This window comes from Artemia franciscana, chromosome 4, assembly GCF_032884065.1.
Source record: "Artemia franciscana chromosome 4, ASM3288406v1, whole genome shotgun sequence".
NCBI lineage: Eukaryota > Metazoa > Arthropoda > Branchiopoda > Anostraca > Artemiidae > Artemia > Artemia franciscana.
Genome location: NC_088866.1, coordinates 58,678,693 through 58,695,657, shown reverse-complemented (window position 1 = coordinate 58,695,657; position 16,965 = coordinate 58,678,693). Strand labels below are relative to the sequence as shown.

Sequence of the window (16,965 nt, the reverse complement as noted above, 5' to 3'; positions counted from 1 at the left end):
TTATATTTTTTATTTTTTATATTATATTTTGTATTATAATTATAATTATATTATTATTTTTTTATTTATATAAATAAATTAATATATTTTATAATATATAATACAATAATAAATAATATATTCATATCTACAGTATATTTATATATAATTATATTTGTATATATAAATATAATTATATCTTAATTTATATTTATATATTTTCATTAGATACATTTTTATGACCCTTTCTAGCATCATTTAGAGACGAACTACTTTTCGTCTGACAACAGATAGATGCCCATGTCATAGCTCCGTTGAGATATTTTAGAGTTTTAGACCCATGGGAATAAGTCCCTCATATTGCCGAACTCTGTCCTCAATTGTACTTGTTGTGCACGAACAGAGTGACATGTGTAAATGTCAAGACAAGGAGGAGCATTGCAAACAGGAATGGTTATATCACTGTTGATGCCAATGTGAGGTAAAGTACGTTTGTAGAGTTAAATACTGTAATACTATGAAATTGATTTGTTAAACTGAATAATTCCTTCTGTTTTATCGATAGAAGTTCTTGCATGCAATTTAACAAATACCACTAATTATTTCTAAGTTTCCCTAAGAAATAATCACTTAATCAAATTATACAATGTTGCTTTGTAATCTTCTATATATATAAAAATAAGTTGTCTGTGTGTGGATCTGTGGATGGATCAGGTGACGTCATGTTTGTTCGCATATGACGTCTGAATTATTTCACACTAATACAAAAGAAGAAAAAAACTAAAAAAGGTAAAAACTACAAAAAAAAACTAAAAAGAAAAAAAAACTAAAAAAGCTAAAAAACTAAAAAAAACTAAAAAAAGGTAAAAATCTAATAACTAAAAAAAAACTGAAAAAAATAAAAAAAGGCAAAAACTACAAAAAAATTAAAAACTAATAAAAAAACTAAAAAAGCTAAAAAACTAAAAAAACTAAAAAAAACTAAAAAAAGGTAAAAAACTAAAAAAAACTAAAAACTAAAAAAGAAAAAAACTAAAAAAAGGAAAAAACTGAAAAATAAAAGAGAAAAAGAAAACTAAAAAAATATGAATAAATATATATAAAAATAAGTTGTTTGTGGGTTATGTCTGTCTGTCTGTCTGTCGAGTGATGTCGTGTTTGTCCGCATATGATGTCTGAATTATTTCACACTAATACAAAAGAAGAAAAAAAACTAAAAAAGGTAAAAACTACAAAAAAAAACTAAAAAGAAAAAAAACTAAAAAAGCTAAAAAACTAAAAAAAACTAAAAAAAGGTAAAAAACTAAAAACTAAAAAAAACTGAAAAAACTAAAAAAAGGCAAAAACTAAAAAAAAACTAAAAACTAAAAAAGCTAAAAAACTAAAAAAACTAAAAAAACTAAAAAAAGGTAAAAAACAAAAAAAAACTAAAAACTAAAAAAGAAAAAACTAAAAAAAAGGAAAAAACTGAAAAATAAGAGAAAAAGAAAACTAAAAAAATATTAATAAATATAAAAAATATAAATATAAATATAATATAAATTAGCAATCAACAAAGCACCGAGACACAAATGACGACCGGGACACAGGGAGTATAAATGACGACCAGGACATAAGTAAAAAAAAAAACTAAAAAAACTAAAAAAATGGTAAAAACTACAAAAAAACTAAAAACTAATAAAAAAACTAAAAAATCTAAAAATCTAAATAAACTAAAAAAGAAAAAAAAAGAAAAAAGGAAAAAAATAAAGGAGAAAAACAAAACTAAAAAACGAATGTATATACAGACCGGGACACCGGGATACAAATGACGACCGGGACACAGGGAATATAAATGACGACCGGGACACAGGGACATAACTACAAAGGGGACGCCGGGGTGCACAGGGGGATATATAAATGACGATGGCGACTCAGGGAATGGTCGATTAGCAATCACCATCAACAAAGCTCAAGGGCAATCATTAGAATCATGAGGTATAGATCTGAATACGGATTGTTTTCCCATGGACCATTATATGTTGCATGTTCAAGAGTCGGTAAACCTGACAATCTATTTATATGCACAGACAATGGGACAGCAAAGAATGTTGTATATTCGCAAGTTTTACGTAGTTAAAAACATATATATATATATATATATATATATATATATATATATATATATATATATATATATATATATATATATATATATATATATATATATATATATATATATATATATATATATATATATATATATATATCTATATTCACAGGTGGGACATAGGGACACAACTACAATGGCGCGTAACTAATATGGCGCGTAACGACTTACGCGCGCGGGGGGGGCCTGGGGGGGTGGGCGCGAAGCGCCCCCACCAACTAGGTGTTGGGGTGGCGCGAAGCGCCACCCCAACAGCTAGTATATATATAATATTATCATGTATGTATATAAGAAAATATTGTTTTGAAAACAGAAGCAAGAAAAAGCATTAAAAGGCTATGGACTTACTAGGATTGCACACGCCTTGAAGAACTCCTCGTGCTGTCGCTTCTGCCGCTAGAAGTAAATTTTCACTAGACACATGGCAAAGGGTGCCATCTTTAACGTCGTCCACTGCAAAAAAATGGATCAGTAAAGTTTAGTATTTAAATTAGACATAAAGAAAATAATTTGAGAGCTTAAGAGACTCATAGGAGTTTAGGAGATTAAATAATGGATAATATTAGCTGCGTTGTAAAAAAATAAAAGTATTATTGCTAGGATTGTGAGCTGGTCAGAAGCATTGTCTTTTCTTTTGGTGATTAAAATTCTAAATAAAAACATTAATATTTTACTTTGATGTGTTTTAAATAGTAATAGTTGTGTTGTCAAAATAAAAAGTATTTTTGCTAGGACTAGGAGGATTCCTGAAGCAGTGTGAACCTTCCAGGGCAGAATCCTTTCTCCGGGTCACTAAAAATAAAAACAAAGATGAATATATTCTACTTGGATGTGCTTTTGAATAGGAATAGTTATGTTGTGAAACTAAAAAGCTCTCTGACTTATATTGAGAGTGGTTCAGAGGCATTGTAACCGTCCAAAGTATGGTCGTTTCTGTAGATCACTAAGATTACAAGTAAAAAACATGAATAAATTTTGTTCTAACCTATGCATTAGTTAGAATTAGACATAAATGCAAACCTAAGTTTTACATATTATACAAATATAATAAACTGAAGGGCTATCTTTTTTTTATTTTTGTGAACATTTTTAACGCATTAAAATGCATTTTGATTTGTTAGACTATTATTTTGCTTGGCAATCAGCTTAATATAATGTCATCTAGATGTCAATTTCTACAAAAAGAGAAAAAATAACGGTTTTTAACCTCTTGGAAAAAATTATTAACTGCAAGTAAGGAGCGCATTAAAACTTAAAACGGACAGGAATTATTTCGTATATAAAAGAGGTTGTCCCCTCCTCAACATCCCGCTCTTTACGCTAAGGTTTGAATCTTTCTCACAACTGTACTTTTTAAAGCAATAAAAAACTTTAGCGTAAAGAGCGAGGCGTTGAGGAGGGAAAACCTCTTTCAAGTACGGAATAATTTCTATTCGTTTTAAGAATTAATATCGCTCCTTACTTGCAGTCAAAACAAATCTTGTTTTTTTTATTTAATTTCTGAATGTTTTTGAATTAATGCATGTTTTGATTTTGGCTCACCGCACATGAATAATTAAAACAAGATTTTCATATTATTTTTTTCGGCTAAATGGCTTTCTCATAGTTTTGATCGGACGATTTTGATAAGAAAATAGGTGGGGGAAGAGGCCCAGTTGCCCTCCTATTTTTTTACTTAAAAGGGCAACTAGAGCTTTTTAGTTTTTTTACGAACGTTTTTATTAGTATTAAATATACATAACTTACAAATTAACTTACGTAAGGAAATTTTATATTTGTATATTTTTATTACGTAAATGAGGAGGTTCGTCCCCCGTTCATTACCTCGCTCTTTACACTAGAGCTTGAATTTTGTCCCAATTCTTTAAGAATCATGCCTGAATCACAAATACCGTAGAATAAATAGTTGAAATTACTAAAAATACTTACAGCGTAAAGAGCAAGATAACGTGGAGGAGACGGACCCCCTTATATACGTAATAATTTCTGTTAGTTTTAATGCTTCTCCATACTTCCAGCTGAAAAAAAACTTTTGCTATTTATTTTCTTTGTTTTTTTTCGATAATGCTTGAAAATCCTGCGTCCCCTTTCTGGAAAGTCTCTTCCCTCATGATAAATTCTTCCATGGAAAGATCCTCCTATGTAACCCTCTCTCCCCGATCTCCCCCAACTTTTAAGCGAAAAAGTCCCCCTGAAAACGTATGTACACTTCCAAATAACCATTACTATATGTAAACAATGGTCAAATTTTGTAGCTAGCAGCCCTCCCCCGAAGACTTTGGGGGATTAAGTCGTCCCAAAAGACGTAATTATTTGGTTTTTCGACCATGCTAAAAAAAACGGCTATCTAAAAATTTTGATCCGACGACTTTGGGAAAAATGAACGTGGGAGGAGGCCTAGGTGCCCTCCAATTTTTTGGTCGCTTGGAGAGAGCACTAGAACTTTTAATTTCCGTTAGAATGAGCCCTCCCACGACATTCTAGGACCCCTGGGTCAATACGAACATCCTTGAAAAAAAAAAAAAAACACGCATCCGTGATCTGTTTTCTGGCCAAAAATTCCACATTTTTGTTGATAGGAGCTTGAAACTTCTACAGGAGGGTTCTCTGAAACGCTGAATCGGATGTTGTGATTTTTGTTAAAACTCTATTACTTTTAAGGGGTGTTTTCCCCTATAAAATGATGGCAAATTTCCTCAGGCTCGTAGCTTTTAATAGGTTTAACTAAATTTGATGAAATATATGTAGATGAAAAATATAAATATGTGAAGTAGCATAAAAATCTGTTTTTTGTGCTGAATCTATCTGTATCTAAATTCCGTTTTTAGGGTTCTCTTGCTATTGAGCCGGGTCACTCCCTACTTACAGTTCGTTACCACGAACTATTTGATAGTGAGGATGCTTTATGTAAGCGCGGGCGACGACTATTTACGATAGATTGCTTACAGTTCGTTACCAAGAACTATTTGATAGTGAGGATGCTTTATGTAAGCGCGGGCGACGACTATTTACGATAGATTGCTTACAGTTCGTTACCACGAACTATTTGATAGTGAGGATGCTTTATGTAAGCGCGGGCGACGACTATTTACGATAGATTGCTTACAGTTCGTTACCATTAACTGTTTGACTAGATTGACATTTTGCAGTATATTTAAATTGATAAATGATCGAAAAGAAAAATGACTGACTAGACATCATTAGTAGTCTAGACGTTAGTAATCAGTTAATACGCTTATAAGAAAGTAATACTTTTAGCGAGAAAAAGTAACACCATTGTCTTAAGAGGTTTCACTCTAAAACCATCATTTGCTAGCTTCAAATGATCTGTAAAATATTTCATTCTTGCGGTCAGAATATAATCCCTAAATGCTCATTTTATTGCTACTAACAAAGTCATAAGAACACTTAAGTATTTCAAAAAGTTCATTGAAACGAACTGTCAGTAAGGAGCGACTCTACCAATAGTAGCCAAAACTCAAAAAATAATACTTTTATAACAATATATATATGAAACGAATTGGGTTTTATGATTTTCCTAAACACATAATACTGATTAAATTTAATGTTACCCATAAAAAACTAGGAGTCAAAGAAAATTTGCCAAATATTAAAAAAAGGTGAAATTGCTCTTGAAAAAACAAGTGATCTTAATGAAAATCAGATCATTAGATTCTAGATGTCAGTGAATCTCATTAAAGAGGTTTCAACCAACAAAACATGTTTTTTTCAGGGCTGATCGTATCGAACCGACCGTCCTAGAATATCGGGATAGGACTTATTTTAAAGAAATATAAAAGGTCTAGTGTTTTAGCACAAGAACGACGTGTTTTTTGGAGGATCACAAATTACTCTTGGAGACACAGTGTTGATTTCTATGTACCTGGAGGCAACTTTTCCAGTTCATTTTTTTCTGGGTTATGAAGAGGCAAAGAGAAACTGAATAGTCTAAAAAGTGAATTAATTGATATTATTGATATATCTCATATATTTAGAAGAGCCCATAAGGAACTGCTTTCTAAGAATATAAGTTTTGATTTATTCTGTGGGGAATAAGTAGATATGTAATTCCCAGAGACAAAGTAAAGATGTTTGGTTTCTTAGATTTTTGTTTAGTGTGTTGGTATTATTGTTGTCATTTTATGACAACGAAGCAAGGAATACTTGCTTTGGTTAGCCGAAGTGCAGCATCACGTGATTCTTTCAGGCTAGTGATTTGCTGCGTGATAGACACTTAATCAATCGTATAAAGTAAGATAGTTTTACTTAACTTAAGAATGCAAAACACTCTTTCAGTGGTCACCTGAAATATGTTCTACCAATCGGAAACGGAACCTCAATATGTTCTACCAATCGGAAACGGAACCTCAATATGTTCTACCAATCGGAAACGGAACCTCAATATGTTCTACCAATCGGAAACGGAACCTCAATATGTTCTACCAATCGGAAACTAGGGTACATTCACAGACTTTAGGTAAACCAGCCTGATAGACTTAGTAAACAATGGGATATTAATGTTATTCATTTAGATTCCTTCAAAGTAAATTTACAGGTTTTGTGATACTTTCTTAAAGTTTTTTTAATACTGTTACATTTTTGCCTTTGAAGCGATTCCAATTTCTAACACCGATTGCCTACTAACCTTCAAACTTTTTGTTTTTTTTAGAGTTATGGAAATGTTGTAATCCCTTGTTAATGTATAAATATTTTTGCAATTGATTATTGAGATATTTGATTATTCTAGCAAGTCAGGTATCTAACAACAGTTTCTACTGAGCTTCAAACTTTTGGTTTCCTTTTTAAAAGCTTTTAAATTTTTGTAATCCCTTGTTAAAAATAAATACAAATAATTTTCCAATCGCCAGTTTTTGCTCTTTACGCAATTTAATGTCTTTTCATACTGAGTCGTTTCAAAGATATTTGATCATTGAAGCAAGTCCGATTTCTAGCAATGATTTCTACTAAGCTTTAACCTTTTGGATTTCTTTGTTAAGGTTTTTAAATTAATGGAATCCCTTGTCAAAATATGTACAAACATTTTTGCAATTACCAGTTTTTGCTCTTCAAGCAATTTAATATAAACTTCTCCATGGATGAAAATTTTCAATTCTTCCAAAAGTGTGATAACGTCATTGCAATACTGATGTATATAAAAATGACTCCATTTACATAAATATTTTTTTTCCAAAATTAAGGCGATTAACGAATATTCTCAAACTTGTGACTTATCTAGACCGTTTCTTTAAGGCCAGAATATCCCAGGATGCCAATTTTCCTGAAAAAATATGGTGCCGTTTTCGAGAAAAAATAAATGAATACATACTTACATACACAATTATTGCTCGCTTATATCTATATACTAGCTGTTGGGGTGGCGCTTCGCGCCACCCCAACAGTGGCGCTTCGCGCCCCCCAAGCCCCCCGCGCACGTAAGTCGTCACGTGCCATATTAGTTACGCGCCATTGTAGTTGTGTCCATGTGTCCCACCTGTGAATATATATATATATACTAGCTGTTGGGGTGGCGCTTCGCGCCACCCCAACACCTAGTTGGTGGGGCGCTTCACGCCCCCCCAAGCCCCCCCGCGCGCGTAAGTCGTTACGCGCCATAATAGTTACGCGCCATTGTAGTTGTGTCCCTATGTCCCACCTGTGAATATAGATAGATATATATATATATATATATATATATATATATATATATATATATATATATATATATATATATATATATATATATATATATATGGTTTTAACTACGTAAAACTTGCGAATATACAACATTCTTTGCTGTCCCATTGTCTTTGCATATAAATAGATTGTCAGGTTTACCGACTCTTGAACATGCAACATATAATGGTCCATGGGAAAACAATCTGTATTCAGATCTATACCTCATGATTCTAATGATTGCCCTTGAGCTTTGTTGATGGTGATTGCTAATCGACCATTCCCTGTCCCGGTGTCCCGGTCGTCATTTATATCCCCCTGTTTCCCCCGTTGTAGTTGTGTCCCTGTGTCCCGGTCGTCATTTATATTCCCTGTGTCCCGGTCGTCATTTGTATCCCGGTGTCCCGGTCTGTATATACATTCGTTTTTTAGTTTTGTTTTTCTCCTTTATTTTTTTCCTTTTTTTTTCTTTTTTAGTTTATTTAGATTTTTAGATTTTTTAGTTTTTTTATTAGTTTTTAGTTTTTTTTTCTTTTTTTTTGTAGTTTTTACCTTCTTTTTAGTTTTGTTAGTTTTTTTTTTTTACTTATGTCCTGGTCGTCATTTATACTCCCTGTGTCCCGGTGCTTTGTTGATTGCTAATCGAACATTCCTTTTGTCCTGGTCGCTTTCTCTTTGAGTGTCGTCATTTATTTTTTTCTTTTTTAGTTCTTTTAGTTTTTACCTTTTTTAGTTTTTTAGATGAATTTTTTTTTTAGTTTTTTCCTTTTTTTCTTTTTAGTTTTTTATTGGTTTTTACCTTTATTTTAGCTTATTTTTCAGTTTTTTCCTTTTTTTTAGTTTTTCTTTATTTTTTATTTTTTTTTAGTTTTTTACCTTTTTTTAGTTTTTTTAGTTTTTTAGCTTTTTTACTTTTTTTATTAGTTTTTAGTTTTTTTTGTAGTTTTTGCCTTTTTTTTAGTTTTTTCAGTTTTTTTTTAGTTTTTTATTGGTTTTTACCTTTATTTTAGCTTATTTTTCAGTTTTTTCCTTTTTTTTAGTTTTTTTTAGTTTTTAGTTTTTTTAGTTTTTTACCTTTTTTTAGTTTTTTTAGTTTTTTTAGTTTTTTAGCTTTTTTATTTTTTTTATTAGTTTTTAGTTTTTTTTGTAGTTTTTGCCTTTTTTTAGTTTTTTTTCTTTTTAGTTTTTTTGTAGTTTTTACCTTCTTTTTAGTTTTGTTAGTTTTTTTTTTACTTATGTCCTGGTCGTCATTTATACTCCCTGTGTCCCGGTGCTTTGTTGATTGCTAATCGAACATTCCTTTTGTCCTGGTCGCTTTCTCTTTGAGTGTCGTCATTAATTTTTTTCTTTTTTAGTTCTTTTAGTTTTTACCTTTTTTAGTTTTTTTTAGTTTTTTAGATGAAAATTTTTTTTAGTTTTTTCCTTTTTTTCTTTTTAGTTTTTTATTGGTTTTTACCTTTATTTTAGCTTATTTTTCAGTTTTTTCCTTTTTTTTTATTTTTTATTTTTTTTAGTTTTTTACCTTTTTTTGGTTTTTTTAGTTTTTTTAGTTTTTTAGCTTTTTTACTTTTTTTATTAGTTTTTAGTTTTTTTGTAGTTTTTGCCTTTTTTTAGTTTTTTCAGTTTTTTTTTTAGTTTTTTATTGGTTTTTACCTTTATTTTAGCTTATTTTTCAGTTTTTTCCTTTTTTTTAGTTTTTTTAGTTTTTAGTTTTTTTAGTTTTTTACCTTTTTTTAGTTTTTTTAGTTTTTTAGCTTTTTTATTTTTTTTATTAGTTTTTAGTTTTTTTTGTAGTTTTTGCCTTTTTTTAGTTTTTTTAGTTTTTTAGCTTTTTTATTAGTTTTTAGTTTTTTTTGTAGTTTTTGCCTTTTTTTAGTTTTTTTAGTTTTTTAGCTTTTTTATTTTTTTTTATTAGTTTTTAGTTTTTTTTGTAGTTTTTGCCTTTTTTTAGTTTTTTTCAGTTTTCAGTTTTGTCACCTGATCCAGTTTTTTCAGGTGACGTCACCTGATCCATCCACATATCCACACACAGACAACTTATTTTTATATATATAGATAGATAGATAGATATATCTATCTATATATATAAAAATAAGTTGTCTGTGTGTGGATCTGTGGATGTGTGGATCAGGTGACGTCATGTTTCGGCTGACGTCATGAAATTAGTTGCCATCATTTTTGCTTTGAAGGTGACGTCATTCAAGTTATATAAGACATATGTTCGCCGTCATGTTTCGGCTGACGTCATGAAATTAGTTGCCATCATTTTTGCTTTGAAGGCGTGACGTCATTCAAGTTATATAAGACGTATGTTCGCGTAGAATTCTATTAATGCTTAAGTTTATAATGACTGATGAAGATGCTCAAAGAGTCTATGCCAAAAAACTTGCTGCTGATAGAGAAAGTCAGAAAAGAAAGCGTGCCGAGGAACTACCAGAGCAACGCGAAAGCAGACTTGCTGCTAAAAGAGAAAGTGAAAAAAGAAGGCGTGCCGAGGAACTACTAGAGCAACGCAGAAGCAGACTTGCTGCTAAAAGAGAAAGTGAAAAAAGAAGGCGTGCCGAGGAACTACTAGAGCAACACAGAAGCAGACTTGCTGCTAAAAGAGAAAGTGAAAAAAGAAGGCGTGCCGAGGAATCAAAAGACCAGCAGGGAAACAGGCTTGAGGCTGATAGAGAAAGAAAGAACAGAAAGCATGCCGAGGAACTACCAGAGCAACGCAGAAGCAGACTTGCTGCTAAAAGAGAAAGTGAAAAAAGAAGGCGTGCCGAGGAACTACTAGAGCAACGCAGAAGCAGACTTGCTGCTAAAAGAGAAAGTGAAAAAAGAAGGCGTGCCGAGGAATCAAAAGACCAGCAGGGAAACAGGCTTGCTGCTGATAGAGAAAGTAAGAAAAGAAAGCGTGCCGAGGAATCAGAGCAATCTGAAAGTTATCGCCTGGCATTCAGGTACAACCCAGTCGATGATTATAGCTTGAGTAGATGTGTTCAAATCGGGACAATGTCTAAAATTTGTCCCTATTGCAAGGCCTTGAAATTCAATGGTGAAACAATGGGAATGTGTTGCGCCTCAGGAAAAGTTAAACTTCCTCTATTGGCTGCACCACCAGAGCCATTGAAGACTTTCCTTAGTGGAACTACGTCAGAATCTAAGCGTTTTTTGTCAAAAATCAGACAATACAACTCATGTTTCCAAATGACGTCGTTTGGAGCCCAAATCGAAAATCCAGATCAATTTATGTCTACTTTCAAAGTAAAAGGGCAAATTTATCATAAATCAGGGTCCCTTCTACCATTCTCAGGCGAGAATCATAAATTTTTACAATTGTACTTCATCAGTGATAGAAATTCTGAATTGAATGCACGTTGCGAAATTTCTCCCAACGTTGAAAGGACAATCGTTTCCCAATTGCAACATCTTTTCCACGAAAATAATAAGTTAGTGCGTCTGTTCAAAACAGCCATCGATTTGATGCCTACTGATACTCATAAAATTGTTATTTCCGCTGACAAAACGCCTCCTGGCCAACATGTGCGTAGATACAATGCTCCGACTATCGACGAAGTGGCAATCGTTATGGTCGGTGATCAGTTTTTACCTCGAGATATTATTCTACATAAGCGAAACGCTCAGTTGTTAAGAATTGCTGAAACTCATCGATGCTACGATGCCCTACAATATCCTATCATTTTTTGGGATGGAGCCGACGGCTATCACTTTAATATTAAATTGATGAATCCAGCCACTAACAAAGAAATGAATAAGAAATGCAGTGCAATGCATTATTATTCCTATAGACTAATGATTCGGCAGGATGAAGAAAATTATATTTTAAAATGCCGTGAATTGTTTCACCAATTTATGGTTGATATGTATGCTAAAATTGAATCAGAACGTTTGCTATATATCCGCCTGAATCAGACCAAGCTCCGCTCTGAACAATACATTCATTTGCGAGATGCAGTTATAAATGACGGTAATACCACAAACGTTGGAAGATTAACAATTTTACCTTCGTCATATGTTGGCAGTCCCCGTCATATGCATGAATATGCTCAAGATGCTATTGCGTATGTTCGTCTCTATGGTCGTCCAGATTTATTTATTACATTTACATGTAATTAATCTTGGGACGAGATACTGCAGCTTTTACTTCAAGGACAATCGGCGGTTCATAGGCATGACATTACGGCACGTGTCTTCCGGCAAAAGTTGAAATCACTGATAAACTACCTTGTAAAACATGAAGTGTTTGGGTCAGTGCGATGCTGGATGTACTCAGTGGAATGGCAAAAACGAGGTTTGCCACACGCACATATACTAATCTGGCTACATAAAAAAATTACTTCAAACGAAATTGATGATGTGATTTCCGCTGAAATACCTGATAAAAATGTCGATAAGGGGTTACATGATATTATTGTAAAAAATATGATACATGGACCTTGCGGTGCACTGAACGAAAATTCACCATGCATGGCCAAAGGAAGGTGCACAAAGCAATATCCTCGACTTTTAGTACCCAAAACAATTACTGGCAATGATGGTTACCCACAATATAGAAGAAGATCTACTGAAGATGGCGGTAAAACAGCAATAATAAAGAAGCGTAACGGTACCACCATCGAAGTAGATAACCAGTGGGTTGTTCCATATTCCCCTTTATTATCAAAAACATTTAATGCACACATAAACGTTGAATACTGTAACTCCGTAAAGGCAATCAAATACATATGTAAATACGTCAACAAAGGCAGTGACATTGCAGTTTTTGGCTTGCAGTCCGAAATCAAAGATTTCGATGAAATCGTAGAATATCAGGCTGGAAGATACATAAGCAGTAATGAAGCTGTTTGGCGAATTCTTTCATTTCCGATACATGAACGTAGTCCAGCTGTTGTTCACTTAGCGGTACATTTACAGAATGGTCAACGTGTTTATTTCACGGAAACCAACGTGCAACAAAGAGTCCTGAATCCATCGGATACAACATTAACAGCTTTTTTTTCGCTTTGCAAAAATGATTCTTTTGCAAAAAAACTGCTGTATACTGAAGTGCCTTCGTATTACACGTGGAATACTAAAAATAAAGTATTTGAACGTCGAAAACAGGGTAAGTCAGTCGACGGCCAACCTACCATCTTCAAAGATACCACGATAGGAAGACTCTACACCGTTCACCCCAATCAACATGAATGCTTCTTTCTACGCCTGCTTTTGGTGAATGTACCCGGTCCGACATCCTTTGAGTATTTGAGGACTGTAAATGGTACTATACATGACACTTACCGTAGTGCATGCCAAGCTCTGAATTTATTGGAGAATGACCAACACTGGGATAACTGCATCAATGACGCGTGCGAAACGTCAACCCAAAGTCAAATTCGTGCATTGTTTGGCATCATTTTAACAACTTGCTCTCCATCAGCTCCTACAGATTTATGGGAAAAATATAAGTCAAAAATGTCCGAAGATATACTTCATCGAAAACAGTTAGAGACGTCAGACATGACTTTTGATTTTACACCAGAAATTTATAACTACACTTTAGTTGTTATAGAAGATTTTTGCATAAGTATGGCAAACAAACCTCTTCAGGGTTTGGGAATGCCTTCACCTAACCGTATCGCTGCTGTTTCGACATGTGTAGAATTGGATCGTGAACAAAGTTACAGTACGAGTGATCTATTGTCGTATGTACAAAATAACATTTCCAAGTTAACGTCGGAACAAAAAGACATTTATGATACGATAATGCATTGTGTCGATAACAACGTTGGAGAAATTTTCTTTTTGGATGCGCCAGGAGGTACTGGTAAAACGTTTGTGATAAAACTGATTCTGGCATCAATTCGATCTAAAAATGATATAGCGTTGGCAATTGCGTCGTCCGGAATAGCCGCAACATTGCTGCCTGGTGGAAGAACTGCTCATTCCGCTTTGAAATTGCCTCTGAACTTGCATTCTACAGAAACTCCCACGTGCAATATTTCCAAATCATCTGGGATGGGTAAAGTATTGCAGCAATGCAAACTTATTATTTGGGATGAGTGCACAATGGCACACAAAAAATCGCTCGAGGCTCTGGATCAATGCTTGAAAGATTTGCGAGGGAAGTCGAAACCCTTTGGCAGCACCTTAATATTGCTTGCGGGAGATTTCAGGCAAACATTACCTATAATACCTAGATCAACTCCTGCAGACGAAATGAATGCTTGCCTGAAAAATTCTAATTTATGGGCACACGTAAAAACATTAAAATTAACTACAAATATGCGTGTCCGATTGCAAAACGATGACTCTGGTCAAACATTTTCAGATCAATTGCTGGCAATGGGAAACGGAAAGCTCCCAGTAGACTCAATTTCAGGACGTATACAACTACCTGCTGATTTCTGTAATTTAGTGACGTCCAAAAATGAATTGATTGAAAAAGTATTTCCGAATATTCAAAAAAATTATAAAAATAATAAATGGCTAAGTGAAAGAGCGATTCTCGCACCCAAAAATATAGACGTCCACGAAATCAACAATATTGTTTTGACCAAGATTCAAGACCAGGCAGTCCTTTACAAGTCAGTCGACACAGTTTTGGAACCAAATGAAGCGGTTAATTATCCATCTGAATTTTTAAATTCCATAGATCTTTCAGGGTTTCCACCACACGTGCTACAACTAAAAATAGGCGTACCAATAATATTGTTACGTAACATAAACCCACCAAAGCTTTGCAATGGCACTCGACTTGCCGTAAAAAAAACAATGGAAAACCTAATAGAGGCCACAATCCTGACAGGGCCTTTTGAGGGTGAGGCTGTTCTTATTCCTCGCATTCCCATGATTCCAACAGATCTGCCTTTTCAATTTAAAAGATTGCAATTCCCAATTCGATTAGCATTTGCAATCACCATTAACAAAGCTCAAGGTCAATCATTAGAAAAATGTGGTATTGATCTTAATACTGATTGTTTTTCCCATGGACAATTGTACGTTGCATGTTCGAGGGTCGGTAAACCTGACAATCTATTTATATGCAGCGAGAATTGGACAGCGAAGAATGTTGTATATTCGCAAGTTTTACGCAGTTAATTTGTATTTCGGAACCAAATGAAGCGGTTAATTATCCATCTGAATTTTTAAATTCCATAGATCCTTCAGGGTGTCCACCACACCTGCTACAACTAAAAATAGGCGTACCAATAATACTTTTAAGAAATATCAACCCACCAAAGCTTTGCAATGGCACGCGACTTGCCGTAAAAAAAACAACAATGGAAAACCTAATAGATGCCACAATCTTGACAGGGCCTTATGAGGGTGAGGCTGTTCTTATTCCTCGCATTCCCATGATTCCAACGGATCTGCTTTTTCAATTTAAAAGATTGCAATTCCCAATTCGATTAGCATTTGCAACCACCATCAACAAAGCTCAAGGGCAATCACTAGAAAAATGCAGTATAGATCTTAATACAGATTGCTTTACCAATGTACAATTGTATGTTGCATCTTTGAGGGTCGGTAAACCTGACAATCTATTTATACGCACAGACAATGGGACAGCGAAGACTGTTGTATATTCACAAGTTTTACGTAGTTAATTTGTATTGTATCTATCTATCTATCTATCTATATAAAAACGAGTTGTGTGTATGCATGTTTGTTTGTTTGTAAAAAGAGCGTTTGCATATGACGTCATTATTAGTACATACGGCTTTGTATATGGACAGACAATGGGAAAGCCAAGAATGTTGTATATTCGCAATTTTTACGTAGTTTGAAACACATATATAAATCTATCTATATTCACAGGTGGGACACAGGGACACAACTACAATGGCGCGTAACTAATATGGCGCGTAACTAATATGGCGCGTAACGACTTACGCGCGCGGGGGGGCTTGGGGGGGGCGCGAAGCGCCCCCACCAACTAGGTGTTGGGGTGGCGTGAAGCGCCACCCCAACAGCTAGTATATCTATATATATAAAAATAAGTTGTCTGTCCGTTACGCCAGATTATATCTTCTATATATATAAAAGAAAACAAACTAGAATGTAAAAACTGGAAATTGCATAAATATTTCGAAATATTTTGACAATAGATTAAAGTAATTCGAAAAAAGAAAAATGGTAAAAAACTAAAAAAAAACTGAAAATAAAAAACTAAAAAAAATTAAAAATTAAAAAAATTAAAAAAAGAAAAAAACCTAAAAAGAAAAAACGTAAAAAAATAAAAAAGATAAAAAACTAAAAAAAAAACTAAAAAAAGCTAAAGAACTAAAAAAAAAACAAAAAAAAACTGGGAATTGCACAAATATTTCAATATATTTTGACAATAGATTAAAGTAATTCGAAAACCTTAAAACAGATACCCAAAATTATTATAAATTGTTGGAGCTTTAGCATGCTTGGCACGTAAATATTTTTCCAAGTGTCAATGTTAGAATGAACATTGACAAACTGAAGAAAACAAATCAATAAACAGAAGAAACTAAAAAAAAGAAAACTAAAAAAGAAAAAAACTAAGAAAAGAAAAAGCTAAAAAACAAAAAAAAAACAAAATTAGCAATCAACAAAGCACCGGGACACAGGGAGTATAAATGACGACCAGGACATAAGTAAAAAAAAAAAAACTAACAAAACTAAAAGGAAGGTAAAAACTACAAAAAAACTAAAAAGAAAAAAACTAAAAAAAAGGCAAAAACTACAAAAAAAACTAAAAACTAATAAAAAAGCTAAAAAACTAAAAAAACTAAAAAAAGGCAAAAACTACAAAAAAAACTAAAAACTAATAAAAAAAATAAAAAAGCTAAAAAACTAAAAAAAACTAAAAAAACTAAAAAAAGGTAAAAAACTAAAAAAACTAAAAACTAAAAAAAACTAAAAAAAAGGAAAAAACTGAAAAATAAGCTAAAATAAAGGTAAAAACCAATAAAAAACTAAAAAAAACTGAAAAAACTAAAAAAAGGCAAAAACTACAAAAAAAAACTAAAAACTAATAAAAAAAGTAAAAAAGCTAAAAAACTAAAAAAACTAAAAAAACTAAAAAAAGGTAAAAAACTAAAAAAAAAACAAAAAAAAAAAAAACTAAAAATAAGGAAAAAACTGAAAAATAAGCTAAAATAAAGGTAAAAACCAATAAAAAACTAAAAAGAAAAAAAGGAAAA

General features: G+C 32.7%; 1 protein-coding gene and 1 long non-coding RNA gene across 2 annotated transcripts in view; both read right to left on the bottom strand.

Moving 5' to 3' along the window:
- LOC136026668 (uncharacterized) overlaps window positions 1–16,965 on the bottom strand; it is a 71,833-nt gene that overhangs the window by 51,770 nt on the left and 3,098 nt on the right. The window contains exon 2 of the mRNA XM_065703411.1: window positions 2,477–2,581. Coding sequence (XP_065559483.1) covers window positions 2,477–2,581 — 105 coding nt within the window. The remainder of the gene's footprint in view (window positions 1–2,476; window positions 2,582–16,965) is intronic.
- LOC136025681 (uncharacterized) lies at window positions 8,095–9,867 on the bottom strand. The gene is made up of 2 exons (XR_010617149.1): window positions 9,003–9,867; window positions 8,095–8,353 (listed from the first exon to the last, which is right to left on the bottom strand). It is a non-coding gene; the product is annotated as an uncharacterized LOC136025681 (long non-coding RNA).